General features: G+C 30.9%; 1 protein-coding gene across 1 annotated transcript; it reads left to right on the top strand.

Annotated features, from left to right (window-relative positions):
• The first annotated feature begins 10436 nt into the window (after positions 1–10436).
• Positions 10437–11985, top strand: LOC105115518 (aquaporin TIP1-1-like). The gene is made up of 2 exons (XM_011012425.1): positions 10437–11062; positions 11205–11985. Exons 1-2 carry the CDS (start codon positions 10667–10669, stop codon positions 11574–11576), a joined length of 768 nt encoding a protein of 255 aa, XP_011010727.1. The 5' UTR covers positions 10437–10666; the 3' UTR covers positions 11577–11985.
• The last annotated feature ends 1472 nt before the right edge of the window (positions 11986–13457 follow it).

Here is a 13457-nt window from a genome sequence, read left to right as displayed (position 1 = left end):
AAAAGAATTGACGAAAGGACACCATGGAGAAATAAAAGAAACATTTGGGATCTAATTGGTAAAAATAATTTATAGGTTTGGGATGAAATTAAAATCTTGAAGTTAACACTCAGAATAAGTTATTTCTTGAAATACATCACCACAGAATAAAGTAAATACTTCAATATTCGTTTTTTAAAAGATCTGGTCTTCAACAATGAAGGCAGCATGCAGATATCTATCACCACTGGTATAAGAAAATCCCGAATAAGCCAAAGATGCGAAAGGAGTACTCTAGAATGAACTGAATAATCTCTTGGGACAACTGTCAAAAAGTGATCTCCATCCATGGCTTTTGAAGTAGAATGGCTGGTGATGTATAAGACCGGTAGCTGGAAAAGTAGGAATTCATAGCCAACTGGTCAAATGGATCAAGTGATCTTGACCTTATGCTAAAGATAGATAAGCAATCGTGTGAAATCAGATTTTCATTTTCTTCACAAAATTCTTGGCCTGTAACCTGAACAAATTAAGCCCCGGGACTCCAACAACTTATTTATTGTGACTTCAATATTCATCACTGCATCATTACATTACTTGTCATCAAGAATCACACTACCACAAATAAAAATATACATGTTAGCCGGGTTAATTGGGATCAATAAAAATAATATTGTATTAATTTTTTAAAATTAAAAAAATATCATTTTAATATTTTTAACAAGTCACATCAAATATCGATCAATTCAATAAGATAATGAGTTAACATGTCAAGTTAAACATATCAAACTTGTTGATAAAAACTAATTTAACAATTAAATATTACAAATAAGGAAAACTAGAAATCATGAATAAGTTTAGGAAAGACTATTGTATATTTCTATTCTTAACTTTCCATCCTTAAATAGACTATCATCATGCACACACGTTCTCTGTAATAAAAAAACAAGACAGTCAATTTATACATAAACAATTGTCTATACTTATCTTGATATTATTTACATGATATTAGAGCAACTGATCCAAATCTAACTCTTTTTTTTTCTTTTTATTTTTTTAAATTCAGCAACTGATCCAAATCTAACTCTTTTTTTTCCTTTTTATTTTCTTAAATTCATAAACAACCTAAACATGACAGAATCAAATCTACTAAATCATGTCCTGATTACAACTATAGGTTTAAGGACTGACATTTATATCGACCCTACCCAAAACTCTGACCTGCTAGTAGCCATCCCTGGAATCAAGCTCAATGGCCATAATTATAAACTATGGTCACAAATCATGGAGATGTTTATCTTCGACGAAGACAAACTTGGATTAATCACCAACAAAATCAGACAACTAGCATTTACTGATCTTATATAGAGTAAATGAAGAACATAAAATGCCATTGGTAAAGGTTGGATTATCAATTCCCTAAACCCAGATTTAATTTGGAATTTTATCAGATTTTCTATAGCTAAAGGCGTTTAGAATGCCATTGCCATAATTTTGATAGAGGAGATAATGTCCATATATATGATCTAAAAAGAAAAGTCAGTTGAACAACACAAGCGAGTGATTCTCTAGAAGACTATTACACTGGCTCACAAACTCTCTAGTGAGAAATCGACTACAAATATTCAAATCTTATAACATGTGATGGGGACATACAAAAACACAACAAATTAATTTAAGAAGATCGAATTTATACCTTCTTGGATGGTTTAGATGATCAATTTGATCAGACCCAATGAGATATTTTTCAACAAATTCTTTTGCTATTGATCAAGCAAGCCTTCACTCAAGTAAGAAGAGAGAACACTAAGTGAACTGTGATGATGGAGAAAGAAGATGGAGATAGTTTTGGTTTATTGATAAAGGGAAGAGATGCTAGGAACTAGGGTAAGATGAGAAATGGAGGCATGAGGAACCTAGGGCTATAAATTCTAATGAGAAAAACATAATGATTGGTGTGAGTTACAAGAAGGCTAATGAAGGAGGGCTGATTTCAAAGGTCTTGCTCTCACAAGCCCAAACAAACTGGTTAGACTTGGTGGCGACTCCTCCAAATAGTTTTTTGGTCCATCATTGTGTAAGAAGTAGGCCATTCGACCCAAGCTTGGTCTACATGGGCTGAATTCCTGGAGGCCATCTTTTGCTGGACCGAAAGCCCAGGAGGGTAGGTGGACTCATTGTGGCGGAAATAAGCACACCAAAGATACTTGTTTTTAGCTACACAAATATCCAAACTCGTGGTATAAACTTAAAGGAAAAAAAAGAAGAACAAGATGACCATACAATATTTGTTACTAATACAGATCCAAACACACTTGCGTCATTCACTAGTCAACCTTAGTTTACCACCCGAGACCTAGGAACTATTAGTACCACAAACTTAGCATCTACTGGTGAACATGTAAACAATTGGATTATTAACTTAGGGGCGACAAATCACATTACCTATGATTTTAATGACTTTAAAACAAAAATAATTTCTCAATAACAGACCATATCAAATGCTAATATATATATATACACAAACAAAATAAGGAATATATTAGTACACAATAATTTAAATTCTCTGTTACTTGACTCACTGAAAACAATTTAGTGGAGAGTGAAGGAAAAAAATGTATTAGAGAGAGTGAATAAGGTGGATAATTCCATTGTTTCTCCCCCTGTTATCAGACATATATATATATATATATATATATATATATATATATATATATATATATATATATATATATATATATTATTGTGTACTAATGTATTCCTTATTTTGTTTGTTTTGGGATGTTTTCACTAAGAAGATTTTTTGTCGTGGTACCTTAGAGAGGACTTATATTATATAGATTATGTAGACCTTGGTAAAATTCATTATGCTAAATCATCATAGCGGCTAGGACAAGACATTTGATTATGTCATTACCGACTAAAACATTCACTACTCAACTATTTACAACATTTATTCCCTACTTTATTTGAAAATATACTACTCTCTAGTCTCAAATACAAGGACTATATCCAGGGTAAAAGTCATCAAACAAATTACCCTATCAATTATAATAAATACAATGTATCGTTTGAGATTATTCACTATAATTTATGGGGTCCTACCCTTTTTACTGCTACTGTTGGCTTTAGATGGTTTATCAGTTTTATTGATGACCATATAATGGTTTCTTGGGTTTATGTGTTGCAATATAAGAAAGATGTCCAACCAATTTTTTAGAAATTTATCACTTTTATATAAACCTAATTCTCTATGAGCATTAAAACTCTTAGTTTTGATAATGGAATGTGAATATATTAATTAGTCAAGGGTTTAGACAATTTTGTGACAGCAATGATATCATATATGAGACTACATGCCCATATTTTCCTTAGCAGAATAGAATTGCTAAAAGAAAAAATAAACACATACTAGGGATAATATGAATAACTATAAGAGCAACTCATATGCCCCAACAATTCTAGCATGATGTCATAGGTATATCTATTTATCTTCTCAATTGCATATCATCTTGAGTACTTAATTTTCACACACCACTCCAGAATTTGGAATGGTATGTTACACTACCTTCAAAACTCTATATACCTTTAAAAGCATTTGGCTGTGTTGCATTTATACATGTTTTGAAGCAGCAACGATCCAAGTTGGATCCATATACTATTTGCTGTGTCTTTTTTGGCTATAGTTCTCATACAAAAGGATATTAATGTTGTCATAACTCATTTTTACGCCCCCACATGAAAAATAAGAAAATATTAAAAAATAAAAAAAATATAAATAATGAAAAAAGGATACCAGTGCGCCCAAAAAATAGATAAAAATTGGTTGAGGAGATTTAAAAATATAAAGATCAAAATTTGGCAGTATTTTATTGACTGATGAAAGCCCTGTTAACAAAGAAAATTCAATTTGAGTAAGAAAAGTCCAAAATCATATGTTTATGGACTCAATTATATTTTATTAAAGGTTTAGTTGAATTTATAGAGAGTTTGATTGTAAGAAAAATTAATTTTGAAGTCAATTTAGGCTTTAATTGAAAGAAATTAAAGTTATGGGGTCAAATTATAATTTTTAAAACTTAATTTGATCAAATCAGGGGCTTAATTGTATAAATATTGATGTTTGATTGCCAATTAGGGACTTAATTGAAGAAATCCAAAACCAAGAACCAAAATGAAAAAGGCGTGTAAGTAGAGGGGCTGAAATTAAAATCGATGAGGGCCTAATTAAAGAAATTAGAAGTTTATTGATCAATTAAAGATCAAATTGCATAATTTGAAGACCAAGGATCAAATTGAAAAAGGTGGCCAACTTCAGGTCTGTTGTTTGATTTTTGGCAGGGGTGCAATTGCATTGATTTTAAAATTAAAATTGCAATTTAGGCCTTCAATGAAAAAATTACAAATTGAGGACTAATATGAAAATTGACACATTTTGCCCCTTTTCCTTTTAAATGAAACAGTGCGTTTTGTCCAAAATAGCGTCGTTTCATGCACTGTTCACTTAAAAAAAAGAGAGAGGAAAGCTCGAAACGGTATCATTTTGAACGATACTTATGTCTTCTTCTTCCCCTGGACACGTGAAAATACTTCCTAATATTAATCAAAATTACATAAAAGATACGTGAAAAATTATAAAATTCTGAAACAAATATTTTTAATTTTTTATATTTTTTTTAAAAAATTGAATTGGGCTTGATCCAGCCCATCTACTTTTATGTCATAAAAATACAAGTTCAGTATTAAAATATTCGGTTTTCGTCAAAACTTCAAAAAATAAAAAAATTGAAAAAACAAAAAATTTTTTATGCATACAGCCAAGTGTCTCAAAATCTAAAAAAAAATTATTTTTTCATACACTAAAAAAAAAAATATTTTAACATGCATTTTGATTTTAATAACCAGTTTATTAAAGTAAGAGAACATTGACCAAAATTTTAAAAAGCATCAAAATTTTTTATTTTTGTTTGTTGCTTAGTATACGGGGTATGACATTATATGTAATGCATATTTTGGATATTTAATTCATGTTTTAGACAATAGAACGGTTAGGTTTAACCACATTAAGATAAGAACCTTCTTATTGAGAAGGGTCTGTCTTGAATCATAGATAGACCAACAATAAAAAAACCATAACATGACTTTAGATTTTAATAGATAAAATAATGTAACCTACCTTAGGTAAGACGTATTTGGGGTACTAATAACTTTTCTTTACACAATCAGTCTTCGTACCTGATCTCTGAGATCAATTAGGATTTTTAGCAACCAGAACACTAGGTGGCGACTCCCATTCAAATGTTTTACTGATAAGAGACACAAGAATTCCTTGTCTCTTCATATTTTGCCATAAATACACTATTTCCATCTTTTCCTAGATGATGGACGATCATTGCGATGTTGCACACGTGCAACAAATATTATGATCATTTTTCACATAAACTCTATGTTATTATAGATGAAACCTTTCTTGAGACTAAATATTTCTTCAATGAACCATCCTTTTCTATTTTTCAGGGGGGAATAAAAATGAATAATAGATATGAGATTGAGTTCATACTGAGGGACACACTCAAATAGAACTGGAGATTACCAAGCAGACCAACCACACCAACTTGATTACTCAAGTCACATCGAATAACCCCTCTCTAACATACAACATGATCAAGATCAGAATCATGAGGACATTCCCAACAATACAACTGTTATAATGTATATTTTAACTTACATGCATAATTAGAAGATACTCCCAAACCGGTACTCATTAGAAATAGAAGAAAGGAAGTCCAGATACTCCATTGCAAATTTTATCTTAACCTATAACATGTCTCATGCAACAAAGGTCTTTATAGAAAAAATATCTTTATAACAGGTCCCACACAACATTGAAGAAGCCATGTTAGATGAACATTGAAAGATGGTTGTTTGTGATGAAATAAAAGCTCTTCAAAATAATAATACTTGGAAATAAACTACATTGCCAGATGGAAAAAAGACAGTTAGATGTAAATAGATGTTTACTATGAAGTATAAAGCAAATAAGACAATAAAGTGATATAAAATGAGATTGGTGGCTAAGGGATACACATAAACATATGGCATAAACTATCAAGAAACGTTCTCACTAGTAGCCACACTGAATACAATTTGAATACTCCTATCATTTGCAGCAAACCTTGATTGGCCTTTACATTAGTTTGATGTAAAGAATGTATTTTTTCAAGGAGATTTAGAAGAGGAAGTATACATGAATGTTCCCTATAGTTTTATTGGAAGAACAATAAATATGGCATATAAGCTTATAAAATCACTTTATAGACTGAAACAGTCCCTTAAGGCATGATTCAAAAGGTTCAATCTAACAATGTGAAAGTATGGATTTAACCAAAACAACTCAAACAACTTAAACCATACACTATTTCTGAAAAAAATAAAGGAAAAATAGCGGCTTTGATTATTTATATTGATGACATGATAGCCATAGGTGATGATGAAAAAGGAATTTCAAAATTACAAAAGTATCTAGCATGTGAATTTGAAATGAAAGACCTGAATAAGTTAAAATATTTTTTGGGCATTGAAAATATACATATCAAAACTGGACATATTTTCACCACAAAGGAAGTATGTATTGGACTAATTAGTTGAGACAAGTATGTTGGACTGCAAACCTGTGGATACACCAATTGTACAGAATCATCATTTAAAAGAATATCTAGATCAAGTTCGTACAAATAAAGAACAATATCAAAAATTGATGGGAAGACTCATCTACTTATCATGTCCTGATACCACATATACAGTTAGTCAATTTATGCACAACCCAAGTGAAGTACATATGGAGGCAGCATTGCGAATGCTTAGATACTTAAAGTCTTCTCCGGGAAGAGAAATTCTCTTATAAAAGAATGATCATCTTAACATTATTAGTTATACTGATATAGACTGGACCGAGAATTTAATTGACAAAAAGTTTACTTTAGAATACTTTATATTTGTTGGGGAAACTTGGTAACCTAAAAAGATAAAAGCAAAGATAGTTTCTGTATCTATGCTGAAACATAATTCAAAAGGATGACCAAAGTATTATGTGAAGTACTATGGATAAAAGAGTTATTTAAGGAGTTGAGATATCTTATTGATACTAAAATCAAGATGTATTGTGATTACAAAGTTGCAATTTCATAACCAATAATCTAGTTCAATATGACTGAATTAAACACGTGGAAGTAGACAAACATTTCATCAAGCAGAAACTGGATGAAAATATTAAGATTTTTCTTTTTGTTAAATCTAAGAATCAGCTGGCTGATATACTTACTAAAGTAGTATAATACAGTATTTCATTGCTCTCTCAACAAGTTAGGCATACAATATGTCTTTGCACCAACTTGAGAGGAAGTGTTGATATGAACCAATTTAGCAATCAAATATTACTATTCTATTCTTAGTTTAGTAAATCAGGAATAAGTTTAGGAAACACTATTATATATTTCTATTCTTAGTTATCTATTCCTTAAACAAGATTATCATTATAAACGCACACGTACACACACGCACATGCACATATATATTCTACATCATAAAAAAAAGGACAATGAATTTATACATAAATAATTGTATCTACCTATCTTGACATTGTTGACAAAACCAAGTTAACTTTGAGTGAATTTTTTTCCTTATAACACCAAGACTAGAGGGCAGGTTGGAAAGGTCTTGAATGACATGTAGGCTAGATCGAGTTTAATAAATGTTACTTGGGTATGATTTTGTTTTCATAAAGGATGATAATAATATATGTTATGAAACTTTTTGGATGGGCATAATGTTTTCACATCCACAAGATGAAATGTCCAAATCATAAATGATGATTGCATAAATCTTATACATAATTTAGATATATCATCATTACATGTTTTTTTTTTAAATTAGAACTATTCATAAAAAAATGGTAAAATAATAGTCTAATTTGTTTTTATTAAAATAATATAATTTGTGCATGTCACATTTTTAAAACACAACATCAAATGTTGAGATTCTAAATTGTAGTAATTTAAGAAGTTGCAATTCAAAATCGTGACATCTTATAAAATAAAAACTAGTCTCTTCCTCTTTCCTAAATAGAAATTACCCTCTCTCTCTCTAAGTTCATTGTGAACTCTCTCTCTAAAACAAACGATGATTGTCTCTCTCTTTTTTTTTTGCCTTAAAACACACACACACAAAAAAAAAAACTCACTCTTTTCATCTACAAACCTCTAATCAACTTTTTTTTTTGTCATAATCGCCATCCCGAACACTTCCACCATTCCCTAAATTGCGACCACCATATTCCCACCACTCCCCATTTGATAAATCAAGGTAAATATCTTACATTACTATTAATTTTATAGGTTTAATGTTTAATTTGTGTTTGTTTGAGTTTTGACTAGATTATTGTTTAGGGTTTAGTTTGAAATTAGGGTTGTTGATTTGAGATAAATCAAGCTTTAGTTATTACAATTTGGGTTGATTTAATGCAATTGAGAATAAAAATAGTATGAATAAGGTATAATTTTGATCAATTATGCTTTGCATTGAATTTTAGGATAAATTATTGTAAGTAGAGGTTTTGTTTGAATTGTGATAAATTAGATAGGAATTGATGCAATAAAAGTTTATTTTATGCAATTAAGTGTAGGTATAATATGAATTAGGTAGAATTTTGATCAATTATGCTTTATGTTGATTTTTGAGTTTAGTTGTTGAAATTAGAAATTTTATTTAAATTTTATGAATTGCTAGGAATTGATACAATTAGGTTTGATTTCATGCAATTTAGTATGAGAATAATATTACGTATATATAATTTTGATTATTTAGGCTTTACATTGAATTTTGGGTTTAGTTGCTGAAATGAAAATCTTATTTGCATTGTAAAATTAGCTAGGAATTGATTAAATCAGAATTTATTTCATGCAATCAGTGCAATTATAACATGAATTAGATATAATTTTGATTAATTATGCTTTGCATTGAATTTCGGGAGAAATTATCAAAATTAGAGATTTTTTTTTAATTATGATAAATTAGCTAGGAATTGATGCAATTATGGCTAATTTCATGCAAGGTTGAACATATTAAAAATATCATAAAAAATGAATATTTTTATTTTATAAAACTAAATTTAATTTATATTAAATATAAAAAAATTACAAATGAATCATACTAGCCTAATAAAAAATTAAAAACATCCCATATAATTAAGAAATAATCATTAGTTGAAAAAGGATACATAAGCCAAAAAAAAAAAAACAAAGACTTAGAAGAGATTTTAATTAGAAAAACAACTTAAAAAGATATTAAAAAAGACATAAATAAGGTATTAATTGAAAAAACAAATACCAAAAAAGGAAAAGCTTAGGTCTGCATGCTTAGGCCTGCTATTTTTTTTTTAAAGGAAAAACGATAAGTCTTCCATCCATATATATATATATTTTTTAAAAATAGACAGATATCACATCACCATGTAGTAGATGACGTGTCGTCTGTCAACTCAAATCCTGACAATCACTTTTATAGCTAAAAAATAAAGCTTACGAGTCTTTTTATCTAAAAAACTAGTTTTCAACCTATTTCACCCAAAAAATACCTCACAAACATCCTTAGAACACCAAAAAACCAACCTATCAACCCTTTAAACTTAGAAAATGGTCCAAACCACTAAATCAAACCAAAATCAAGTATTATAATTTTTGACCTAAATCTGGTTTTTTTGGCTATTTTGGAGCTTAAAATAACCACCATAAGACTTTTTTTACCTAGTGGAACCTGTTAACACTAATTTTAACCTGTTTGGTGGTCAAAATTGTTATCAATGAAAAGCTTTTTCTCTATTCGTTTGAATCTAGCGAACCTTTTTTTTTTATAAAAAATAAAAAATAAAAAAATAATATTTGGCATCAAAATATATCTTTTAAAAATTAAAGGAACTTATTACCTTATGAAAAACAAAAGGAGCTAAAATATACATTATAAACAAATTTGAATGTTCCATCTATATTACTTATGTTTTTTACTTTAGTTTCTTGTCTTTTAGTTCAACATCTTCTTCTAAAAAATATGCAATTGGATACTAATTGTGACTCAGAGAAGTTTAATCATACAAGGAAAAAATTCGAGCATCAAATTAAGAGTTTTTACAAATTCACTGCTATATTTCACAGTAATTTATGAGAGAATAAACTGATAACAGTGAAAACGCCATAACCTTTCATTTTTGTTAACGGAGGTTGGCCCAATCGAGATAGTTATTGACACAAAATAAGACGAACCCACCGTTCCCTACCATCACAATCAAGCCGGCAGTGAATGCACCATCACAAATCATACGTAGCTCTTATCTAGTATGTCCACTTGGCTTTCCTACATACTCTTTTGAAGGTGGATGCTTTTCTGTTCATGCCATGGAACAGGTGTAGATAGAAAGATGGTCCCAACATTAATGTAGAGGTCACCGGATACCGCATATAGCAGGTTTCCCATTGCTTTGAAAGATCAATATAAGTGGGTCACATAATGCAACATAGATTTCACGTCTACCAAAACTCATCACATCCTGATAGTGTCATCACTTCTTCCTAGCTACCTCAACATTTATAGTTCTCCTACCTTTCTTCATCCATTTTGATCTTGAAAATTGACCACCATGCCTAATCTTATTGTGATCGACCGCATAGCGATCGGAAGCGTAGGGGCTGACTTTCATCCTAATGCATTCAAGGCTGCGTTGGCTGAGTTCATCAGTACTTTAATTTTTGTGTTTGCTGGACAGGGGTCTACGATGGCGTACAACAAACTTACATCAAATGCACCAACATCCCCCGCTGGGCTGATTGCCGTGGCACTAGCACACGCCTTCGGCTTATTTGTGGCAGTTGCTACCAGTGCCAACATCTCCGGAGGCCATTGCAACCCTGCTGTTACTTTTGGTGCTTTCCTTGGTGGCAACATTACTCTCCTCCGTGGGATTCTATATTGGATTGCACAACTCCTTGGTTCAACCGTGGCTTGCTTGCTTCTTAAGTTTACCACTCATTACATGGTGAGTAGCTATATCTTAAACTAAGAAAACTAAAAGTAGAAAAGTGCTTTATTTGAGATGTTTTTGCCAATTGTTTTGTATCTCCAAACTTGACATTATATATTTTGCTAATTATCATGATGGGAAACAAAAATTTGTGCAGACAGTCTCAGTATTCACTCTGTCCTCAGGGGTGAGTGTATGGAACGCATTTGTGTTTGAGATTGTAATGACTTTTGCCCTAGTTTACACCGTATATGCAACAGCCATTGATCCAAAGAAAGGTGACGTGGGAGTCATTGCACCTCTAGCCATTGGCTTTGTACTGGGAGCTAACATTTTGGCCGGTGGAGCTTTTGAAGGAGCAGCCTTGAACCCCGCGGTGCCTTTCGGACCGGCTTTGGTGAGCTGGAACTGGTACCACCACTGGGTTTACTGGGCTGGACCTTTGATCGGAGGCGGGCTTGCCGGGGTTGTTTACGAGCTAATCTTCATCAGCCACACTCACGAGCCACTGCCCGTTGTAGAATATTAGTGAGAAATCCATGGATTCACCAGTCTCTGCTATTTATTATCGATATTTAATTAGTTAATCAAAATCCGAGGTTTTTTTTTAAGTTCTATTTAATTTGTTTAAGACTACGTTGAATTTTTCCATGTTATTATTGTTATGAGAACTTCAACTTGTCATGTAAGTTGGTCGTTGTTGGGCAAGCATGTAGGAGGTATTGTTGTGTTTATTATCTCCTCACTATTATTGTATTGTATGGTTAATTTATTTTTAAGGTCATGTGCTTTCATGGTCTCATGTTTTAGGTTTAACTACCTTGGTTTTGTCGTTTTGTGTTGCTTTAGGTAGAGAAAATGTCTAATCAAGCCTGGGTAGAATGGTAGTTGATAGCAATTGTGGTCAATTATTGTGTTCAATTGCAAGAATCCAGCAATATTTGCAGGCTGGGGCGGCCCCTAGATAAGATCATTTTCTTCGTTAATTTGTTATTTCTATGATTATATTTGTTATTAATATCATTAAATAAAGTTACAAGTCTAAAAATTCATAATTCTTGATTAACCCCAAAAACCCTATAAAATAAAGTCTAAAAACACTCATTGTAGCTAGAATCTAATTATGATAGCTTGAGCTCATAATATACAATTGAGGCTCAAGAAATATAGACTCAATTATGATAACTCAAGCTCATAATAAACAAAAATGCATGGGCTCAGGTATCTAGATGTGCGCCCAACACCTAGTAGAGGGGTTAGACACTTAAGCACCCCTTTGAGCTCAAGCGCTCAGGAGTGTTAGGGTGACCAACTTTTATACTTCAACCTCTTCTCTTCACAAAAGGATAAAATTTATGGGTTATAAATATGCCATGAATCCTATAAGTCAAAAGTTCATAATCTTTTCATTCTTAACATTTTCAGCATATATATATATATTTCAGAGTTTATCTCTTTAAAATATTATTGCCTTTTATCTCTTTATAAAATCAATGCCTTTTCTCTCTTTATAAAGTCAATGCCTTTACCATCGGAGAGTTCCACGTGCATTGACACGACCAAAAGATTGATGTTTTTTTCCAAGTGTAGGAGTGTCGAAGTAATAAATAATCAGACAAGACTGGAGTCGAACCATAGGGAGGTTAATTGTATAAATTATAAACAACAATAATACAACAACAATCTACAGCAACAGCAACCAGCAACAGTAGTAGAGTAATAATAATAATAATAATCATAATAAAAAAAATAGAAGAAGAAGAAGAAGTTGATGAGAACTTTGAGATGGAAGATCAATATAAGAATTAAACAATGATAATAACAAATGTCAATGTTAGAAGATCCACTAATGGTATGTTAAACAATAACAGTATAAACTCTTGTTATTCAATTGAAAACCACATACAAAGAAGGTTTCAATCAGATTATAAATTGTTAACATGATTACATTAGTTATCTTATTCGATTATTGTTAATACTTGTAAATGTTATCAGACACTCATGATTATAACTTATGTTAACAACAAATCAAGTTTCTTTCATAGCACAAGTGTCAGTTATACCATATAGTTGGACTATAAAAGTGCCAAGTATTTGTTGTATCATGTGTTATACAATAGAAATCTAGATTAACCATTTAATAAGCAAAGCAATAAAAGTGAACAAGAAAACAAATACAAAACATGTTAGTATCAAACATATTGAGTTTACACTATACTTATTCTTATACCATTAGTGTAATCTTTTCATCTTGACATAATAAACTTTTACCAGACACTCATGATTATAACTTATGTTAACAAAAAATCAAGTTCCTTTCATAACACAGGTGTCGATTATACCATATAGTTGGACTATAAAAGTGCCAAGTATTTGTTGTACCATGTGTTATACAATATAAATCTAGATT

The sequence above is a fragment of the Populus euphratica genome, unplaced genomic scaffold (genome assembly GCF_000495115.2).
Source record: "Populus euphratica unplaced genomic scaffold, PopEup_1.0 scaffold724.1, whole genome shotgun sequence".
Classification (NCBI taxonomy): domain Eukaryota; kingdom Viridiplantae; phylum Streptophyta; class Magnoliopsida; order Malpighiales; family Salicaceae; genus Populus; species Populus euphratica.
This window is presented reverse-complemented; position numbering and strand designations above follow the sequence as displayed.

Coding starts and splice junctions, on each gene's coding strand:
- LOC105115518 (XM_011012425.1), top strand. CDS start 10,667: ATGCCTAATCTTATTGTGATCGACCGCATAGCGATCGGAAGCGTAGGG. Junction 11,063..11,204: donor AGTTTACCACTCATTACATG/GTGAGTAGCTAT, acceptor AAATTTGTGCAG/ACAGTCTCAGTATTCACTCT.